We start from the raw sequence: 22,440 nt of genomic DNA, 5'->3' as shown, positions 1-22,440 counted from the left end.
TCTCTTTCCCGGTTGGCCAGGCGGGCTTTCGGGACAGTAGAGTTGGCGGCCGCCGATTGGACAAGTCGCCTCCGAATGAAACGAGGGAGTCGTCGCGCACTTTGAGCGCGAAGCGTGCCCAGCGGCGGAGCCCCTAGCAGTTTACGGCAAAGGTGTAAGGAGGCGGAGATCGCCATATTTGTTTCGGGCACGATTTCGCGCCGTCACCACTGCCGGCCCGCCTCGGGCTGCGCTTCCCACGGCCCTTGAAGCGCAGAGGGGCAAGTGCACGTGTGGAAGGAAGGGCCCATCCCCGAACCGGAAGCTGGCGTTTGTTAGGAGCCAGTTCTTCTTCTCTGCGAACGAGCAGCCTCTTGGTTAGGAGAAGGTGGCAATGCAGCAATAGGGGCGCAAGTGGGACCGGAGCCCATCTGCGGGAGACCAGTGGCAGCTCCGGGCCTCGCGGGTAAAGGATAAGGCCCGCTTTAAGTGGGCTGCCATTACTCCAAAGGATGCACAAGGGTCATACAAACCGTGAGCTCAGGGTTTCAAAATCGGCCTGCCATAGCGAGGAGAAGAACTTTATAGTAGCGACTGTAGCAACAGCAGCAATAAACATTGGTCTGAAATGGGAGATGCCCCACGTGCGTGGCAGCTGTGCCACTTCTAGAATATGTGTGTGTTGGGCAAGAGGGCACTCCCACTAATCTGGAAGATGCAAGGCCTGCAGAGCAGTCATTTTCAGGGGACCTAGGAATGCATATTTGCTTGCCAAAGGCAATTTACAAGCGTATTTGAGAGACACTCATTTGGAGCGGGAGATTGGAGCCAAACGCTAGAAAGGGAAATGTTTTAATATACAAATTATAAGCCTCACATGGTGGAGACATAAAAATCCTTAGTGCAGTGTGGGACCTTTTAAGTAAAGTGTGCAACACACATTTTACATTACACAGGTATTTCTTTGCAACATACCTGCACTCCTTTTAGCTGGATTAGGATTCAGAATTATCAAAGGAAAGTCACCAGCTCTATCCTCTCTCCACAGTATTTATTTGTGCTACACGTACTGTCCATGAAAGTAGAATGCATCACTATGCTGACAGGCAATTGCAGCAAAATGAGATTATGGAATAAACATAAAGTTTTGCTTTTGCATTGGTATGTATACACATGAATAATTAGCACTATTTCCCATATTTGCTATGTGTAGGTTTCCTTTTTTCTCACCAGCTGTTGAAACCAACTTTTTGCTCACCCTGGAGGAACTGGCACAGCCCAACTTTAATGTAGAAGTTGGGGGGGGGGGGAATAGGAATAGAATGCAGCTCCGTCTTGTGTACTTGAGGAGAATTGCCTTGTTTTTCCTTGCCTGGAGTGGTTATTGCTGAATTTGGTCATGGCATGAGAGTTAAGCCTCTCCCGGCACAGAGTTCTGGTATGTGATGAAGATGCTGAATATTAAACAGCCTATCAGCTGATCATCTATAGGCATATCTTTGTTAAGAGTGATGAAAATGCACACCAACCATAATCAGAGTATTTATTTATTTTTAGCACAGAACTTAATTTAAAACCAACAATTGGTTCCTTAAACTGTAAAATCCATTACATCTTAGATTAATTACAGAGTATCTAATTTCTGCAACCCATATTTAAACATTATTTTACTAGATACATTTTGGAAAAAAATATATATCCATATGTATATAGACACACTCAAGTCATTCACATGTGCTGACGAAAGTCTCTTCTCTATGCAACAGAATGAAAATGTAGAGATGCCTCTCTCTTTCCCCACAAAGAAGGAAAAGCGGAATGAAAAGTAGGGAGAGACACCCTCTATCACTCACTGCATGTTTCCCCCATAGCCAAGAGTTGCTTCGGACAGCATCCACCAAAAACAGTATTTGGTTTCGGAGGCAGCCTCTGGTTCTTCTACGTCTTTAACCAAGCCTACCTCACCCTTTTATTTCAACCCTATAAAGTCCTCCACATTCTAGCCATTCTTATGCCCAATAGATTTCTGCTTGATATGGTCCATAGAAATGCTGAAGTTAGGATGAGATCCTGGAGATGTTGCAAGGTACTAGATAGAAATTGAGTGACTGAAGGTTCCTACACCTTTGAAAGACAAAAGGAGCACAATTCCACTGAATCTTAACAATTTGTACTATTTATATGGGCTATTCAATAGCAGGCAATTGTCTCACTTCCTTGTTGCTAAATGAGTTGGCTCCCAAGACTGCAGTTCTAACCTAAATATCTCAGCCAAATCCTTTTAATGTTAAGAATGGACCACTTACCTTGCATTCATTTTCTTAACTTAGCTAAGCACTGCCTCACTTTATTTTTGCTAAAGGACATATTTTCAGCTTACTTCACCTGCCTTTAAGGCTAACCTGTGGTGCTCCAGAAGTTGCTGGGACTCCCAACTCCCACACAAGCACAAAAAGAAAAAGTCAAGGCTAAGGACTGATAGGAGTTATAGTTCAATGATATCTGGATGGCCAGTAGTTTGTTTAGTGGATAAAAAGCTTACCTTCATTCTGTGGGACGCTGCTCTGACAGACTAGAATAGTAACTTTCAAACTTGAGGCTTGCCTCCAAGTCTAATCGCCCATCAGTGAACTCAGGTTGAAATATCACATAGATCAAGGCAAATACTATAGAGCTTGTGTTTACATGGTTCAAACTCCATCGGCTTTGAAGATGTAGTCAGGCAAACAAGATGTGTATAACTTGTAATGCCCAGAGAATATGCATCTTCATACAGTGCAGGTTAATAGGAAATGCACTTAATGGTGCACATCCTGTCTTAGTTGTCTAGGTGCCTATATGCACAGATGGCAGATATTTAGATTTATCCTTTTTGCACACAGGAAGCAATCAAAGGTCTATACTGTGGCTGATCTGTGTATGTAACCCTCTCCCCTTGCTACCCCCCCCTACATAGAGAAGCTGACTGATGGATCAATTATTTCTGTTAACTGTAATAAGTTATCTTTATTGTAAGTATTCTAAATAGTATTTGGGCCTTGTTAGAAAACAACCCTCACCCCAGATTTCGTTATGAAAGAAACACATATATGGGGTGGCCAAAGTACTATTTCTTTAATGGGAAAAGTACGCCCTGCACTGGAGTGGAAGAGCACACAGCCTCCAAGAACTCCTTGGGAAGAAGAGCAATTGAACAGAATGAAAAATGGTTGTGAAATGACATGGCAATACTGTGTGTGGTGGGGAGATGATGGGAGGTGGATCCCTGCTCATGTTTGGCCCTTTCGTTATATTTTATCTTTTTATTAATTGTTCATATTTTAACAGAATTACAATTATATATGATCAAATAAACTATACATTCAACAGCATTAAAATAGACAATATTCACATCAGTAGTAATATATTAATACAACAATATACTCAGAATCAGTATGTTGACATAAAAAAAACAAGGAAAAAAATTAAGCAAGTATTTTAAGTTGCTGTTAAAGGGCTTAAAGAGTGCATACGTGTTTGAATGGGAGAATGCTCAGCCTCAAGACAAGATTGGGGAACAAAATTAAAGGTTACAAAATGGCGTACAAAGGAGCTGTGCTGCTTGTTGCCAGTGATGTCACAGACACTGCAGTAGGTACTTATACTTGCATAACCACATTCTACATAGCACTCACTATTATATCAGGTGGAGGTAGGGGGAAGAGACAATACCATCTCGGCAACAAAATAATCATTGTTCTGAGTGCTGGGAAATGTGCTGAGTAGAGGAAAGATGTTTGATGGTGTGCGCATCTATCTGTATCTGGAAAGGACCTCACAATCCCCCTGAATAGGTTTTGGTGGAGATGGTCTGCTTCTGAATACCAGTCACTGGGAATTACAAGTGGAGAGCACGCTGCTGCACTCAGGCCCAACTTGTTGTCTTCCCATGGGCATGTGGTTGGCCACTGTGAGGGCAGGATGCTGGACTAGATGGGTCTTTGCCCTGACCCAGCAGGGTCTTAGGTTCGTAGGTAGAGAGCCACCCCGTTAGCGGATGTGCAGCAGGGTCTCCTACATTCAACATTGCACCCTCACTATACTCATCAGCTGGCTAAAGCTTAACAAAAAGACCTGAGCCCAGGAAGAAATCCAAATCCCCATATTATGCCATCATATTTGCTAAGTGATGGGTTGAGCTGCTGTTTTTGTTCCATTCCTATCTTTCATCCATTCAGTCTGACTCAAAAGGTATTAGGCATGCCTGTTTTCCATGTGTTGCACATGGTTTTCTGCTTCTGAATTTATCTGCAATAATTCTCGTTATGTGTTTAATAATTAGCCGTGAGTGTGATGGGGCATTCCCTATTCTGGTCCTTACACTGTTTTGCCATGAGTAGGAAAATTGCTGCCAACACTCTAAACCCAGCTCCAGAAGCTGATTCCTGGTGTGGTTACTGCTCAGATGTACGGCATGTTTCTGTTTTGATAGAAGAGGAGTCTAAAGGCAAAACCAATGCAGCTTGTGATTGGCAACAAAGGGGGGGGGGCATGGCCAAGCTATTTCAATGAACTTGGACACACGGTGGTAATTGGCTGTCACAGAGTGCTAAAACATTAGAGAAAGCCAGTCAGAGAATCCATGAGTATTCTGCAGGGCCTTCAGTTCACTAGGTGTGAGATTATTCTACCTCTTTGGGTCCCATAAAGCAAGATGAAAACCTTTTCTAGCGAGAAGCAAGTATCCCCTTTTCTTCTAGCAACAAGGTTTCATCATCTAGGGATTTACTGGTTACAATGCTTTTTTTTAAAAAAAAGTGAAAATGGTACCCACAAATCTTGGGGAAAGTATTTTTAGTAAGGGAGAATACTGCTGGGTAAAACACGGTTAGTTAATAACAGATGATCATATCATCAATTTCCCTATGAAGTAGATTGCAGCATTCTTCCCATTTTCCTGATTTTTCAATAGTTTCCCACCCCTAAACTTATTGGTGTGTAATTTCAATTGACAGCACCTGAACAGGAAATCTGTAGGAGATCAACATCATGAGAGTTTACTGAGCACCAGCTTTTATATGTAAGATACATTGTGGCATCTGAATAAATATCTCATGGGTACTTTGGAGCATCTGCTCAATGCTTTTTAATATCAAGTATTAATTTTTAATTCAACATCACAGCAGTTGAGTGAATGGGGAAGGGAAGGGGGGGAAATCCAAAACAAAACAGCAGATATTTACACCTAAAATTCACATCACTTATTTGTTGGTTCCAGAAACATGCTATCACAATATATACAATGAAATATCTTTAGGACTCTGGTACAAATATTTTGTTTTCCTTTTAAGGTTTGCTTTTCCTTACAGTTATGATAGGTTTTCCGAACATGAATACACAAAAAGAGAACTGGTTGGGGTAGGGATTGTGGTTGCCGTTGTTTTAAACAACAACAGATTGCCATAGGTTAAAAATACATTTACAGGGCAGAGTACCAGTCAGACATCACAATCTATACATTTTTTGCTCAATTTCCTGTACAAATACACAGCATTCGTGGGATATTTACATGAAACGTGATGGGGAAACAAATTAAGCAACATGATATCACCTCCCTAAATTTCCTGCTCACTCGTTCTTCCTTAGGAAAGATATGATTTAGTCCCCTTTTACAGAGTAAAGGGGGAAAAATGAGTGTAGGGATGTTTGTGAGGGAAAGAATCCCTATATCTTTGCTATGGCAACAAAATCCAATTAATGTCTTTAAACCTTCCTTCTACTTCAGGCAAAGGACAAGAACACCATATTTTGGAGCAGTTTATACCTATTCCAAAGTACCATGATTGTATGTGCTACTTTGTTGTCCAAAGATATGTTTCCATTTTTCCTGTCTGTGTCCAACTAAATTATTATGTTGCTTTTTATAGGTTGGCTTTCAAAGCCATGTCAGCACATATTCCCCCCTCTCAATGGGGCTTGTGCTGGTGGCCTGAATATCTAGTAAGTAATTTTAGTAATGCAGCATAGGATACCCAATTCAGCAACTGGAAATGCATCCTGATTTATCGGATGCTAAGTTCTCGCCAACTGCAATACAGTTGAAACTCATTTTAAAATTGCATCCATGTACACACATAGAGAACTTCCTTTTAGAAAGCCACTAAAGCACACCAAACATTATTTAGAAATTGGAAAGCTTCAGTTACTACATCTAAATTTGCTTCCCTCAATGGAATCTGAAGGTTGAGTGTTATGAAAGTAGCTGATATTTGCTTACACCTGCCAATTCATTACCTTACTTGTAAAAACAACAACAACCTGCTTTCAGGTACCAACAGCAAACACCCTAGCTATACTGCGGGTTGCAATCCTCTAAGCAACCTACTATAAGGAGAAAATCCATAGGTTTGTACTGCTAGTCTCTAAAAAAGATGTTACGCCTTTTAAAAAAAACCTTCCTGGAGCTCTAAGTGGGTAACATTTATGTTTGACATTCTATTCTTAACTGGAAGTATAGGACCTGCATTTAAATTGTGCCTGACAGGAGATACTTCTTTCTGATGGCACTGCAAAGCCACTTTGACTTAAGAGAGGGAAATGATGGTTGTGGATCAAAGGAAAGAGGCAATACAAATGTATTTTCTATCTAGTGCAAACTCAAAAATAAAACTAGGCAAGTTTTTAATGCCATGGTGTTTCGTTAAAATATAAGGACGGAACTACTGTGTGTTTACATTGGACAGAGCTTGGGGGAAAATACATTAGCAGCTTACCTCAGAAAAAAGCCATTTCAGTCATACAAGGTACATACGGTATATTTTTTTGTTTGTTTCTTTATAATATATATAGTGACTGATTGAAGAGTGAAACCAGGAATTTGAGCTTCTGTATGTTTCTGTCATTGGCTGTTTTGGAAATGGAGTCAATCCTTTACATTTTCTGTGCTGATTTCTCATTTAGTATAAAACATTTCATAATGTGCTTCTGGGTATCACTACAAAAATTGTAAAAATAAACAGATTCATATTTTTTTTTAGCCACCAGTGGGAAGGGCAGCAAAACTGGATCTTGATTAAATATAACTTTGCCATTATTAAGGTGTTGGGATGACATGGATTTAAAAAATGCTGACTAAAACCCTAACAACTTTCAAGTATTGTTATCTTGCATTATTCATTTGAATATGCAAATCCTTGCCGTATTGCTTAATATGTGTTAATATTCCTTTCCCAAACTTAGCTACATTTCTAACTCATATAGTTCATGGCAGCTTGCCCCACAGTTCCTTTGGTTAAAATGTTCAACTATGGCATGTTAATTGGCTGCACTGGTTCTTGAATATAAATATAAGCAACGCCCCATTCCTTAGGTTCCCTAACAGTCAATCATGATTTTACACACCATAGCACACCCTTAGTCGTCTCCTTTGTAAACATTTCAGAAACTTTTTATTAAAAAGGATAAAAATATCCCCCCCCTCCACCCGCTTCTACAATTTTTACTTAGTGGACATTTTCTGAAGACCACTGTATTTCTATGACACTGGAACAAGTAACTGGAAGTGATCTTGTCCAATAGCAATGCAACAATGAGAGGCTTTCTTTTCTGGGGTGAGGAGGATGGTACAACAACAGAGAGTAGTTTGGACTATGCAAGATCGTCAGCCTTAAAGCAACTGTCAGGCGTGTGCTCAAGCCTTCCTTTTATTCTAGCTTAGTTTCTGACATAAGATACTCCTCCTCAACTTCCTGGACTGGAATTAAAATGCTAATGCCAAAAACCCGAGGCATGGGGAGGCCAGGAATGGGCTATAAGTCCCATGGTTAGCCGTTTCCCTCATACTGTAGCATCAATAAATACAGATGAATAACAATGGAAAAAGCAGGAAATCAAAAAGTCTCTGCCAAGCCAAGAAGAGTTTGTGTGAAATGATGCCTTAAAATAGAAATGGCAGCCAGTCAGCACTGGTTAGATTGCTTCAGCACACCTGAGGCAATGCAAGGAGACCATTGCAAAATAAGTTTATATGCCTCAAGCCTGGAACATCTCATTTCTTCAGTGCCTTTAAAACTCTGTACCTTCTGGCTTCGCAGAATCCCTGAATTCAAAATTAGCATTCACTTACTACAGCAAATAAACACATTCCTAGTGCAACTGCTTCAAAACTTGTGCGCATCTCAAAACTGGAAGGAAAGCTTGTAAATATTCCATGCCACATCCCCCCTCCCCTCAAAATCCTAATGCTTTTCAGTTTCTGCAAGTGTCTATAGCTAATATCACTTCCTGCTGTCTGATAAACTGTAGAAGGAATGAAGCACCCACTGCAAAAAAATAGACAAAACCCCAAAACACTAAAAATCTTAAAAGTATAAAATTAAATAAAAAGGAAAGCAGCAACTGCACATGCTGGCCCAATCTCTGGCTCCAGTCATTAACTCTCTGCAGCAGAGAATAAAGCAGTTCACTTTTCTTTTCTCTGAAGCCTCCTTATTGTACATCTGTCTTCTGGTTTCACAGACCTGGAATGATCATGCAAACCGTCTTCTCTCACACTTCTGCCTACTGCTCACTGATGCCATGCTCCCACGCTACTCTGGCTTGCTCCTCTTTCACACCGCTAGTTGGCTGGGAAATTTTGCGATGTAGCGCCCGGTGTTTTTCATCCTCCTCCAAGATCACCCCCTCCTCGTTTTCCATGTTTGGAAGGCGGGAGTGATATGGTTTAGGGGGTAGAGCTGGAGGGTCCACAGCGTCCTGAGGAATGACTCCCGATGGGGCAGAGTGGCTTCGGCACGGCTGGGATTTGAGTGTTTCCAGGACATCTGGCTCTGAGAGACTATACCTGACGGGAAGGTAGGGTGTCTCTAAGTCTTCATCAGTATTCCACGCCTGGCTAGGGACAGAATCCATAGTGTCTGTTCGAGGAGGGGGCTCAGATGAATGCCCAAAGTTACTTTCACTTAACGAGGAGACGCCACTGCTTGCGCTGCCTGAAAGGGTAGAGTTGCTTCCATCCAGGCCAGACTGGGGGCTTGTGGGTGATGCAGGAATCGGATGAAGTGGTGACTGTTTAAAAAACGACACAGAACATTCATACGTATGTCAAAACATACAAAGAAATATTTCTGCACTTCCGTGGTTAATTCGTCCCACACCGATCACAGAACATTAATTACCGTTTTATAGATTTTGTGTTCAAATATAAACAAATATCATAGCTGTCAACGTTTCCCTTTTTTAAAGGGAAATTCCCTTATTCCGAATAGGATTCCTCTCTATCATTACAATTTCACATAGTAAGAGCAGGATGAATATTTTGAGTATTGGTGCATGTACATAGCAACAGATTTTACAGGTACCACGTGCCGCTCCATGTCCACTTTTAACTTTTAGTACTGGGGTTTGCAAGAGGCTACTTTCCTTCTCTCTTCTGCCCTTCTAAAACCTGTGCTGTGCTATAGTACTAAAGGGCTCAGGATTGATTGAGGCTGGCTGCTGTTCTGTTACTGTATATAGCTGCCGGAAGTAAGGTGAACAGTGTGGGAGGACAACTTCAAGGAGCACATCCCGCCAATCAGAAGCTTTCCTCCGGAATACAATAGCTGTTGGGGAATTAAGGAGGCCAATTCCTTCTGTTTCATTTCCCCACCCTTACCTCCAGACACTTTAACTGCCCTCAACTATAGACCAACCTGCACATTCTGCCAGTTTCCTGAAATCCCTGAAAATGGGGTGGATGAGCAAAATTTCCTCAGAGTTTTCAAGCAGTAGCTGAGGCCTCCCAATGCTTCTTTAACTTAAAAAAACCCCCTTTTGTTTTTTTTCATAGCAGTGTGAATTAAGGCCATATTTCTTTGGGGATGGACCATTCTCAAAGCAGCAAGAAGAGTGCTTTGAAAGTGCAATTCCTGCTGGCACAGACTGTGGTTTCAAAGCACTCTGTTCTCCCTGTTTGAGCAGGTACAGAAGAGTGCTTTGAAAGGGTGGCTCTGGATGGATCTACGCTTTCAAAGGAGACCCATGCTTAAATAGGAAGAGCATTTTGAAAGTCAATCAGGGAAAGTGCTTTGAAAAGGCTCCCCTTGCTGCTTTCAGAGTACCCTAACTCTCAGGAAATGTGGGCTTACCACACACTGCTATAACAGCTTGAGGATCTTTTAACTGTTTTAAATAAGCAAGCAGGAGAAACACCCTTTCCCACCTCATCAAGTTTAGCAAGGTGATAAATCTCCCGGTAATATCACAGGGCGTACAGTAGAGTAAATCAGTATAAATAAACAAAGAGGTGGATTACAGAATTGCTCTCAGTATGCTGGCTGAATCAGAGGGTGGTTCTGCAATTTGAGATATAGTTTTACCTTACGTAGCGTCCGTGCAGGCAGTGCTGGGGGGGCATCATTAAGATGGTGATGGAAGGCATCAAAATGCAGCGAGTAGTGACCTTAAATGAGATAAATGGAAAAAGTTGTCTGCGAGCAGTAAGTCAGAAATAGCATTTCCAACTCTTAAATGTCCTGTGATGCTAGTTAGACAGATATGTCCTGATAGTGCAGTGTCAGTTTCCTAGAAACCAATTATTTTACATGGTAAATTGTAACTCAATGTACACAACAAACAGCAAATGAAGGCAGCAACACAGTGTAACACACGCAGTTATCATATCAAGGCTCCCGTGGCAAGACAACAGGCTCTTTAGCATTAAATATCTGAAACCTTAATTTATCTTCAATAACTAGAGCTCAATGTTTTATTTGTTAAACCTAGGCTGCAATCCCATACACGCTAACCTTGTAGTAAGTCCCATTGAACTCAATGTGACTTACTTCTGAGTAAACATGCATGGAATTGTACTGTACGGCTTTTAGCAAGACACTGGGCTAGTGTACATCACTCATAAGCCCAATTCCAGTCCCAAAGCACATTTAGAGTACTGCTTTTTTTGGTTTTTAAAGATTTATGAAATCATCAGCCAAGAGAGTTGGTGTAGCCTTCTCTTCCTTTTACTCCTTTTTCATTTTTCAGAAGGCAAACAGGTGGCACTGTTTGCTTTCACATGGTTTAATTGGGCATTAGTGCAGGATTTCTTCTGCAGACCTACTGGCCATTTCCTTACCATGGGGCAGGCTTCGGGGAGGTACTGGTGGGGCCAGGATGCTCCCAACATGAGTAGACAGGAATGGCAAGGCCTCTCTGGTTCCGCTGTCCAGACTCCAGCTGCTTGGTGCTGCTGGAACAGCTGAAGGATGGAAACAGATTGAATTTGGGTAATGCTGTAATATTTGATGGGACTGAAGGCTGACTTTTTAAACTCACTGAATCAAGTGAGTTTTGGGACTGGCCCCAAGCTGTTAGGTTATGTCCTGCTCTGAAGGCAGCGAGTGGTAAGAGAACTGTGCACTTCTTGATCATGAGAAAAATATGAGTTGTACCTACCTGAAGTGTAGTTTCCCCATTTCCTAGTGAAAGGTCAGCAGAGTGGGGCGATGGCTCCACCTAGCGGTCACAAGGCAGACAGCAACATTTTGGGAGGTAGGACTCCCAGCATGCATCCATCCAGGATGCAGACTCGCCAAGCTCAACAGCCAGGAGTGTAAGAATAGAAAGAAGAAAAAAACATGCTACCTCCTAATGTCAATGTGACTGTGCTAATGACAAGAATCCTGCAGCCAAACCAACTAGGGCAGGGTCTGCTGGCCTTTCATCAAGAAATGGAAAGCTACATTTCAGGGAGGTACAACTGTACTTTTCCCCATTTCCAGTGAAAGGGTCAGCAGGACGCACAGCAGCTAATCTTTCTAAGGAGAGTGTGCAGCTTCAGGAAGTCATAGCGAGAGGAGCGAGAGCCCTTCTGCCCAAAGCTGCGTCTGAGGGTGCCTAGGAATCCAGGGGGCAGTGCTTGGTGAAGGTCCTGGGTGCTGCCCTAGTAGCTGCCCTGCAGATCTCCTGTAGAAAAGCAGGAGAGGAAAACATACCCCTGGCTGCTGTGGCTTTTGTGGAATGAGCCATGGTGTGCTGAAGACCACTGCACCTCTTAGGCCAGGCTATACATGCCCTGATCCACCTAGAAAGGGTGGAAGAGGACATCTTCCTGCCTGGTGAGGGTGGGTAGAAGGATACAAACAGGGTTTCAGTTAGCCTATGGGCTTTAGTTCCACCAGTGTAAATCTTCAGGGTTCTGCAGACGTCCAGGGAATGTCAGGCCTTTTCCAGAGGATGGAGTAGGGATGGACAGAAGGAGAGAAGAACCATCTCCTTCCGGAGATGGAATCTGCAGGAGACACTTGGGGGTCTCAGTCCTTAGCACTACTCTGCTTCTATGGAAGACACAGAGGTGTTTGGCAACAGAAAGAGCATTCAACTTAGAGACTCTGCAGGCTGAGGTGATTGCGATGAGGAATACCATTTTCAAAGAAAGGAGCCACCTTGCTGAGAGGTTAAAAATAAGAGGGTGTTGAAGCACAGAGAGAACCCTGTGAAGGTCCCAGAAGGGGAATCTATGGAAAGTTAGAGGGCATTTAAGAGATGCTCCCTGGGGAAAGTGTTTCAGGAGTGGGTGAGAGGAGAAGGAAGGGGAGTGCAGCCTTGAGAGAATGGAGGAGACCACCGCTGCCTGTTGTTTTAGCACACTGGGCTTCAGGCCTTTTCTCTGGTCATCTTGAAGGAATTCTAAGATGGTAGATACCAGAGTTATTGACTTTACACCCTTCAGTAGAGCACCTCAGGAGGAAAGATTTCCAGGTGAATTGGTAGATATGTAGAGTCAAAGACTTTCCACAGTGCAGCAGAATATCTATGATGTCTGGAGTGAGATCCATCTGTCAGCCATCTCTGGTCAAAAACCATGCAGTCAGATGCAACCAGGCAGGATCTGGGTGAAGGATCAGACCTTGAATTAGGATGTCCAGTATTTGGCGGAGTTGCCACAGAGAGGAGAGTGCTAGGCTCAGTACCTGCGGAAACCAAGGACAATGTGGCCAGAACCGAGTGATGAGGAGCACTCTTGCCTTTTCTTCCCTGATTTTCCTGAGGACCCATGGGAGTATGGGAGTTGGAGGGAAAGCATAGAGTTGACCCTGTGGCCAGGGGGAGAGCAGAGTGCTCCAGGCCTCCACTGATGGGGTGAGAAACCTGGTGAAGAATTGTGGAAGTTGGCAATCCCTATTAGATATAGAGAGATTGATTTTGCATTGGCTGAAGCTTTGCTGGAGTAGTTGGAAAACAAGTGGGGCTTCAGGCTCCACTCTGCCTGGTTTGCCCGAGTGTTCTTAAGTCCGTATATGTGTTCAGTAGTTGTGACTGATTGAATGTTGATCCCTGCCTAGTCCAAGAGGAGGGTTGTTTCTTGCTGCAGATTCGGGGATCAAGCTGAACCTTGCCTGTTGATGTTTCATTTGGCTTTGGTATTGTCTGTCCAGATGTACATACATGTTCCAGAGAGAGAGATGTTGTGCAAGGTGCAGAAGGGCTATGTGGGTGGCTCAAAGCTCCAGCCAGTTGATGCTCATGGAGGATTCTGCTGCAGACCACTGGCCCTGGACTGAGAGATCCCTGCAATGTGTGCCCCAACAGACGAGTCTGGCATCTGAAGGTATTATCATTTGCTGGGAGTCCTGGAATGGGGAGTCCCTCCTCAAGATGACTAGGTCAGTTCACCATTGCAGGCTGTCATGGAGCTGGGGTGACAGCCTGATGTGAAGGCACCTGCCGAGGGCAATGTTTTTCGGAAATGGCGGTAGGGCCCACTGGAGGGGCCAAGCATGGTGCTTCACCCAAGGAGTTGCTGAGACGCAGAGGCCAAGGACATGTGCCACCACCATTATATTGGCGTGAATGAGGGCTAAGAAGAGAAGAAGAAGAGTTTGGATTTGATATCCCGCCTTTCACTCCCTTTAAGGAGTCTCAAAGCGGCTAACATTCTCCTTTCCCTTCCTCCCCCACAACAAACACTCTGTGAGGTGAGTGGGGCTGAGAGACTTCAAAGAAGTGTGACTGGCCCAAGGTCACCCAGCAGCTGCATGTGGAGGAGCGGAGACGCGAACCCGGTTCCCCAGATTACGAGACTACCGCTCTTAACCACTACACCACACTGGCTAAAGCTGTACTGCAGATTTGCTTTCTGAAATCTTTCCAGGGCTAAGGAGATGAGGCTTTTGGTGGTGTACAGGAGTTCTCCAAAATGTATTAGGTGATAAGTTGGGGAGATACGGCTTTTTTTTTTAACTGACCAGGAACTCATCAGTAGTTCTAAAAGGACTGATTGTAGAAATGTGGAGAACGGTGCCTATTCTGCCGCTTGTTGTCCGTCTTGTATGCTAGCAATACCTTCCACTTGTCATCTAGACTAAGATGTCCTTTAGGGCATCCTCCCTCAGAAGCTTGCCTCCTGCATATGACGCGATGGAGAGGCTGACATAAGAGTGTCTACATCCCAGTGTTTGAGCATTAAGTGCATCTGGTGACCACATCTGCTACAAGGGCTCAAGAAGCACATTGAGAGGTATCCATAGTAGCATCTGCTATGAAGGCAGCTGAGCAATGGATTTTTAGTAGGGTTTGACATGTGCAACTTGTATCCTGGTTTGATGGGCTCATCTAAGAGCTTATCTTATAGATGTTTAGATAAAAACAGAGGCTGTTCGTGCTGCTCTAATGGGCAGGGTGGGGGCTTCATGTGTTTTATGGATTGCATAGTTCAATCTGCATTCAGTGGTGTCCTTGAATTGTGAATCCCCACCTCTGGGAAGTAGATTTTCAGAAACTAAGAGAGAAATAGGACAATACATGCTAGGGGTTTTAAGGGAGTCAGTGAATTCAGTTTCCAAGGTGTAAAATGTATTCACAATAGGTACAGCTTTTTAATATTTGGGGAATTCTCCCATTCTGCCTTAGTAGCCTTCTTTAAAGGAGCAATCACCACAACTCCTTCAGGGGAGTGTAGGGAAACAAAGGGGAACATGGCCACAGGGAAAGAGGACTATTATTAACTTCTATTTTTTCCCTTTTCTGTCACAGAAGAAATTCAGAGAGAAAACCTGAAAGATCAGCGAGAGCAGTAGCGACCAATGGCAGGAGCAGAACTGGATTCTTGCTGGGAGTCCTATCTCCCAAAAGGTTGCTGTCTGCCTTGTAACCACTAGGTGGAGCAATCAACTTACTCTGCTGACCTTTCACTGGAAATGGGAAAGCAGTTTAGGTAGATTAGCATTATTAGGAGACCAAGAAGATATCTTTTAGACTACAGATTTTTTTTTAAAAAAGCAGGATGAAGGAAGCAGTAACAAAGAACAAGGAACAGACATTTCAGTATGCAGAACAGAGCCTGTTACTGTGCCGCGATGACCAAGATGAGGTAAGTTTGTTTTCCTCTGGTCCCAAACCTTTTTTTAAAACAAAAAACAAAACAAAATTCCTTATACATTAATGAGACAAAACAAGTAGAAAAGAGTTGCATTTTCCTGATAAAGGTAACACACTTATAAAATTCATGGTAGCAGTCAAACAGAAAATAAGAGGTTTAAAAAAAACTATAGCAATGAAAACAATCACCAAGACTTTGCCCAGACCTTTCCTTAACATTGATTTTACTGCCAAACATCAAACAGAATCTCACCGACAGGGGAGTTTTGACACAAGACTTGGTAAAAAGTATACATCAGCCTTGGTTGTAGAGGAGAATGCTGTGGATTATAGTTTATGTGGGGCCTATAACCCCCACAATGAATTAATTATGTTTCCCATCCCAACATTCACCTTGTTATGAAGCTACCATTCACTATTTGTTTAACAAACCTTCTTATTCTGTTCTCACTGAGAACCTAAATCCACAGTTTTTGAGTCCGTAGCAGGCATCATTTTCGCTCAGCCTATACGTACTGACTTCCTGCTGCTGCCACTGGATGAGCAAGTTGTGTGCATGCTTTGAAACTGCTCTAAACTGATCACTATCTATCTGAAGGTCACCACCTGTATAGAATACACATGAAAACCAGAAACAAAACATGGAATATCTTAACTGATGGCAAATTCGATACCCTCCTCCCTGCTGTGTCTATCGTAATTTAGACTAAAATGCTTGGAAAACCTGATGTGCAATTTTGATATTGGATGGTTTATCCCAAATAAAGGCTTAGCTCATGCTTAAACTATCTTTGAAAGTCCCTGCTGTCCTGTAGTGGCCAAACCATCGGCTGCAGAGTTTGTCTTCAGTGATTAGATTCATCAGCAGAGAAGCTATAATTGAAAAGATTTTGCTTTAAGGTGTTCAATGTCACTCTACTGTCAAGAAAAATCAGTGTAAAAAAGGGAAAGTGACAGGTCTCCAGGTTTACCCAAACATGTGCTTTCAGCCGGTTAGGGAGAGCATTCCAAGCATCTTCAGCTGTATATGTTGTGCAGTTGATATGTACACCAACTCCCCTTCCAATGGCCTATGGCAGGGATGTCCAACAGGTCGATCATGGTAGATCTATTGGTAGATCTATTGATAGATCCCCGTGAGGTTTTGGTAGATCGCGGTCGATCTCTGGCTCCCTTTCCTTAGTGTCCCTAAAACTGACTCCTGCCCTGCCCCCCCCCCCCGCACCGCCCTCCATTGTTTGATCTCTGGAAGGGAAGACAGAGCTTTCTCTGTGCTGCTGTTTTCATCCATAGCGATCTTTTTGTGAGTGACGTTACCCCTTTGTCCCTTGCCTTTAAACCCCACAAAAATGGAACCTTTCCCTCCAAAAAAGCTGTTTTTTAACCACTAAAAATGGGGCCTTTCTCCTCCCTAAAAAAAGTTCAACAATTTAGAGCTGACCCAGATCATTGCCAGTTTTTAATTCTGAAAGTAGATTGCCGTCTCTTGAGAGTTGGCCACCCCTGGCCTATGGATTACTGACCTTTCCAAAGTGCTGCTTCATAACTGAAATTTTCCCTTTATGTAGATAATCTCTATGCAGGAAGGAGATTGTCATATTTGAAACATGACTCGCAAATGTATATATTCTGCTAGGAGTATAAATGGATTGGGCAGTCACAAATGTATATATTCTGCTAGGAGTATATATGGATTGGGCAGTTGCTGTGTGATTAACTGCTTGTTCTAAATACACATGGTTTTAAGAGATTATAGTGATAAGAACACTTTGAATGAACATAAAACGAGACAATAAAATTAATTAATTAATAGTATTTAACAAAAAATTATATACTGCTTGACTGCAACAAAACCTCTAAGGGCTGACAAGAAATATTAAAATTATCAGCAAAGTAGTTAAAAACAAGTAATTAAAACATTTAAAAAATAATTTATTTATTTATGTATTTGATTTACTGAATTTATATACCGCCCTATACCCGGAGGTCTCAGGGCGGGTCATAGAATTTAAACCAGCAGCAAACTAAAAAAAAAAAGGGTTGAAAACAATTTATTCAATATATGTACATCTGGATAGGTTTAGCTTAACAAAAAAGTTTTAAGCAGGCATCAGAAAGTACACAGCTAAGCCACCACTCAACCTGATGTAAATTGGCAGGGAGTGCAAAAGTTTAGGTCCTGCCGCGCTAAAAAAGCAATTTCTTACAAGTTCTGCAAGTGGGTCAAGAGAGGTCAAGTGGGTACATATGAAGTAAGGAGATCCTGTAAATAAACTGGCTTCCAAGTGATTAGGGCTTTATAGGCCAATACTAGCACCTTGAACTTCACCCACTAATGCAGATCTCTGAGCAGAGTCTTGCTCATGTCAGCAACCGTGCTACAGCATTCAGCGCTAGCTGTAGATTCTGGATCCAGCAAAGCAGCAAAAAGCAATGCCTGAAATAAGTGTCATAAGTAAATAATATAAAATAGGGCACGGAATACCTTTTTCAGCAACAGAAAGATTGGGATCGCTGCAGGGTTTGCACGGTCCAATCACTTGCTGGAGCAAGGCTCGCTGGAAGTTTGGGTGCTAAGAGAGAAGAAAGGCAACAAATACTTGCACTTCTTAAACAACAGTTTGCAACTATGCTGTTTGATATCTCCAATAAGATTCACAAGATATCTGATTGTTTACATTTGTTTTATGTTACAAGGGCAATCTCTGTGCCTATGTTATTATGACTATATAATAATAATTTGAATGAAGGCAGAATAATTTTTTTACCATAAATATCATGCTCTAGGGAGAGTAAGAAGGGCATTGGAGAACTTTCCAGTTAAGCCCCTTCCACCAGTAAGAGACAGGGGTTAGGGTATAACTTGATTCCTCTGCTGGAAGGACCTCCCAAGACTGAGACTGGACTGGAATGAGCAGGAACACCCTCCAACCCCCCCCCCCAAAGTGGCTGCTCTACAGATCTCCCTGAGAGGAGCACATGCTCAGGGTGCAGAAGCTGCAATTTCTTTTATTGAATTTGCTCAGGAAGCTGACAGGTACAATGATACAGGTGCTGGTCAAAGGCATGGGCCTGTCTGCCCTCAGTTATTGCCAAGAAGTTTTGCCTGGGATTTTTAGTGCATTATGACTAGGGTAATCCCAGCCTTGCCAGCCCTGTGTGCTGAGGCCTGCTGTTTAAAATGTCCACCAGCTGGCTACTCTGCTACTCCTTTGGCCAGGAATCACTAAAGCCATCTCCCTTCCTGACTCACCTCACCCACATGAATCCTAGCTATGGGATTCAGAACCCCTTTCTCCCCCCCCCCCCCCCGCTCTCTTTTTCTGAAGGGAAGACAGACAGGAAAGGTGGGCTAGCTGACTGGGGACAGTTATCCTGCCAAGTAAGGTAACCTGCAAGTTCCTCCTTCCCATTAGTTCCCATTTCCAAAACATTTGTCCTTTCCTGTCCAGAAAAATGGATCTGTTTGCTAATTTCATGTCCTGGCACATTCAGAAAAAACAGCAATACTGAAATCGTTACCTGTCCATTTTCCATGATAGCTGCAGGGGTACATGGCACTGCTAGGTCGGTCTCGGTGCATCGGTAATAACATCATCAGCTCCCGATTATGACGATACTTATCTGGTAGAGAGGGAGAGCCTGTAAACAAGTGAGAACAATCACGTACACATGACAAAACACAACAGAGATGCTCTTTGGCCCAGTCCCCTAGTCTTCCTAAGATGTATGAGTCACAACTATGAAACATAACATTTTAGCGCACAATGGAAATGAGCTTAACTGGCACACAGGAATCACTGCTCTAGAGTTCAGTGCATAACAAAAACAGCAACACAGACAAGCTGCTGGGTCTGTAGCATACCGCTTAGCAGGTCAATGAATGCATTCTGAAAGCCCCATGTTACCAAAATAAAACTGCCTTTGGTAGATCCATTCCTACACTGCTGGTGTAAGAACATAAGAAGTGTGCTTCCACAAACTGTGTAATTAACAAGCAGTTATGCTTAGTATGAGAATATGAGAACACAAAGCTTCTCAATATATCTCTATCCCATAAGGGTTTTGATTCCTATTGACATATATTGCCATTTTGATGAATGTTTGTTTGGGCACTGCATAGTGTATCAGTGCATTATGATCTTTGATGGGGGAAATCCTACTCATTATGGTACTGGTTGAAATGCACAGCTGCCTAAGGTAATGATAACAATGGAAACTCTCTCCCCTACTGGATGCATTAATGTGCAGAATCTGATGCACATGGTCCCCTCTGCAAACTTTCTATGACCACACAAATAATATCTGACCACACACAAATAATATTAAACACAAGTGTTATTTCTAGTTGGTACAGATTTCACATGAACGGAAGCATGGCATGCAGGTCATAGACTGAGATTTAGCACAAAAGGAAGAAACAATATAGTTAGCAGTACAGGAGAAACCTTCACACTTTCTAGAGTTTCCCTCAAGTTATTAAGCTCAAAGAAATTCAAACTCCACTGTATGATTAAATGTTTTCACCACAAACACAGAACACAAATAATCTGACCATCCTATCATTCACAATGTTCATTTAGGTAAGCATTAATGTTTTATACTGTCTCTTTTGCTCACATACATATCACAGATAGTCCTACTTCCTGCATCACAAAATATAAAATACTGATCTTTTAGGAGCACCAGTAAATGTATTATGGCACCAAAGCACATTGTTGATTTCCCCCTTTAAAATATATTCTCAATTTATCCTAGAAATACATATGAAGCTGTTGAGTACCATCAATTTGGAAAAACACATGAAAACAATACCTTTGCTGCTCATCTAACATGGTTGACAACAATTGTTTCCTGAAAGCTTTTCTATTAATTATGTGACTTCAAGTCATCAACAGAGGGCAGTATTTGTCAAAAGCTCTTTTAAAAGTTAAAGAAAATCGTGTAAAATCACGTTACTTATTTGTAACTGTCAAGATCTTTGGAAATTCTACCTGTTCAGCCAAGCTTGTCGGAATAGTATCTTGGTAGACAAAAGTCATACATCCACTCTTTTTTGTTTGTTTGTTAATATGTCTATCTGCAGGTAGGGTATCATGGTGGTGGCTGTGTTTGTTGTTTCATTCAGGTGCTTATGGACAACTTCAAAATATGCAACTGACCTGCTGAAAGCCCATTAGTCTAGTGCTTCTTTACACAATGCATACATGTGCACATCCGAAGTGTGTATTTCCAGATGACATGCTTACAGCAAACATGCAGCAAAGAGCAGCAGTCCCACATTTGGAATGGTGTGCTCTGCCTTTGAAGTACAGTGGTACCTTGATACTCAAACGCCGAAAACCCAACATTTCCCTGCACCAGTGGGCAATCAGATTCCCTAAAAAGTCCAAAAGGAGACACGAGAACAAGAACCTTCCTTGTTTGTCCCTCAAAACTTAATAACTGGAAGTATGGTCTCTCTACTGAGGAACAGTGAGTCTACTCCTCCCTAACCATAGATGTGCTAAAAAGGATACTAGCCTGACTGTGAGTTGTATCCAGTGGTGTCTTCTATTCACAAAAGGTGATTTGATCGCTCAAAGACTTCCATGCATAGAATGGGGAGGGAGGTAATTCCCCTAAATGTCCCCTTTCCCTTGCAGCCCCCATATCATGTCCTGCACTGTTCAAGTGTGTACCCTAAGCCCCTAGAGCAGACTGGAAGGGAGCACTGGGAATGGAAGAGGAAATAAGAAAAAAATCCCCTCCCTCCCTAACGTTCTTGGAAATTCCCACTGGATCAAACAGCTTTCTGTAAATGTAAGGACAGCACTGGATACAATCCACTGTGTTTTCATTTATTAAGAGAAGGCTTTGAGTGATGCAGCTGTGCAATCACAGTTCTTCTCCAAGTCTTGCAGGAGAATAACATGAAACCTTTCACAAGAGCAAGATCTGTTGCAGGATTACCACTCAAAATTGAACTTCAGTGTCACTGTTTGTAAAACCACGTTGTACCGGGGATGCCTATGATGTTCATTGGTAATAATTTCCATCAGAACAATATTACTCTCAACCTGAACTAATTTTTCAGAAGGGAAAACAAAGCGTATGGAGAACTGGCAAGTCTCATCACAGGATCTTGAGGAAAGAAATGCAGTATAAATTACAACAAAGACTGAATTTTTAGAGCTGCCTATTTGCATCGTGGGATGCTGGAGCCAATGGGATGGGCAATGCCCTTGTCATGTGACGCTGTGACAATCCCACTATCTCAGTCTAAATTCCCACTACCCTGTCATGCAATGTAGGGGAAATGATGGTTTACTTTACAGCAGGAGTAGGGAACCTTTGGCTCCCCATATACTGTTGAACTACAACTTGCATGGCTTCCAGCAACATCTAGAGGGCCACAGGATCCTCACACTCACTTTACAGAGTGATATAAGAATTACTGCCATAATATTATATATGAATTACTTTAACTACTATGAAAAAGTGCCATATAAATACTAACTTTGAGTGGGGTAGTATGTTGGTCTGTCACAAATTAAAGAACCAATCTTGTGGTATCTCATAAAAGTATTGTGAATTACTATAAATTCTAAAGTTGTAATCCAATGCCCACTTACCTGAGAGTAAGTACCATTCAATATAAGACTTAATTCTGAGTAAACATGCAGAAGACTGCACTGCTGAAATTTCTAAATAATTTGCATGTAACCCAAATATGAACTGATTTGTTCATCTTTGCTGAACCTTCTAGGAGCTTGTTTTAACATCGAAGTCCAATGTTTAAATGCTATTAGTATTCAGTGCTGATTAAACAGCTGTGACTTGCTGTCCAAGCAGAGAAAAGGAGAAGTCTAAACTAAACAGCAACATTGACCTGACAGCTCCTACTATGAGTTCACAGCAGGGGACCACCTTCAAAACGCACTAAGCCACAACTAAATAGAGGCTCCAAATGGTCTTTTAAGTATATTTACTTGGGAGGCTTTGTATTCTCTCCAGGCTGAGAAATGTGATAGACATAATCTAAGGAAATGACAGCTAGTGTCTATCTGGCAAACATCCAGATTGAATACTTGGTGAGAGATACCATCTCCCCTTCACACGTCAATGTATTCATGCAGCGAACAC

The 22,440-nt window shown here is 42.4% G+C and overlaps 1 protein-coding gene and 2 long non-coding RNA genes across 3 annotated transcripts in view; 1 reads left to right on the top strand and 2 right to left on the bottom strand.

Moving 5' to 3' along the window:
• Window positions 1-114: 114 nt before the first annotated feature.
• LOC309335470 lies at window positions 115-3,024 on the top strand. The gene is made up of 2 exons (XR_014153530.1): window positions 115-445; window positions 1,213-3,024. It is a non-coding gene; the product is annotated as an uncharacterized lncRNA (long non-coding RNA).
• LOC309335469 lies at window positions 1,509-3,995 on the bottom strand. The gene is made up of 2 exons (XR_014153529.1): window positions 3,033-3,995; window positions 1,509-2,999 (listed from the first exon to the last, which is right to left on the bottom strand). It is a non-coding gene; the product is annotated as an uncharacterized lncRNA (long non-coding RNA).
• Window positions 3,996-7,430: 3,435 nt separating this feature from the next.
• Window positions 7,431-22,440, bottom strand: part of DOCK3 (dedicator of cytokinesis 3) — a 141,689-nt gene continuing 126,679 nt past the window's right edge. Inside the window, 6 exon segments of the mRNA XM_081850458.1 lie at window positions 7,431-9,024; window positions 10,317-10,399; window positions 11,072-11,194; window positions 17,801-17,888; window positions 18,838-18,864; window positions 18,866-18,957. Of these exon segments, the coding sequence (XP_081706584.1) occupies window positions 8,518-9,024; window positions 10,317-10,399; window positions 11,072-11,194; window positions 17,801-17,888; window positions 18,838-18,864; window positions 18,866-18,957 (920 nt within the window). The 3' untranslated portion in view covers window positions 7,431-8,517.

The sequence above is a fragment of the Podarcis erhardii genome (assembly GCF_964252035.2).
Source record: "Podarcis erhardii genome assembly, chromosome: 2".
NCBI lineage: Eukaryota > Metazoa > Chordata > Lepidosauria > Squamata > Lacertidae > Podarcis > Podarcis erhardii.
This window is presented reverse-complemented; position numbering and strand designations above follow the sequence as displayed.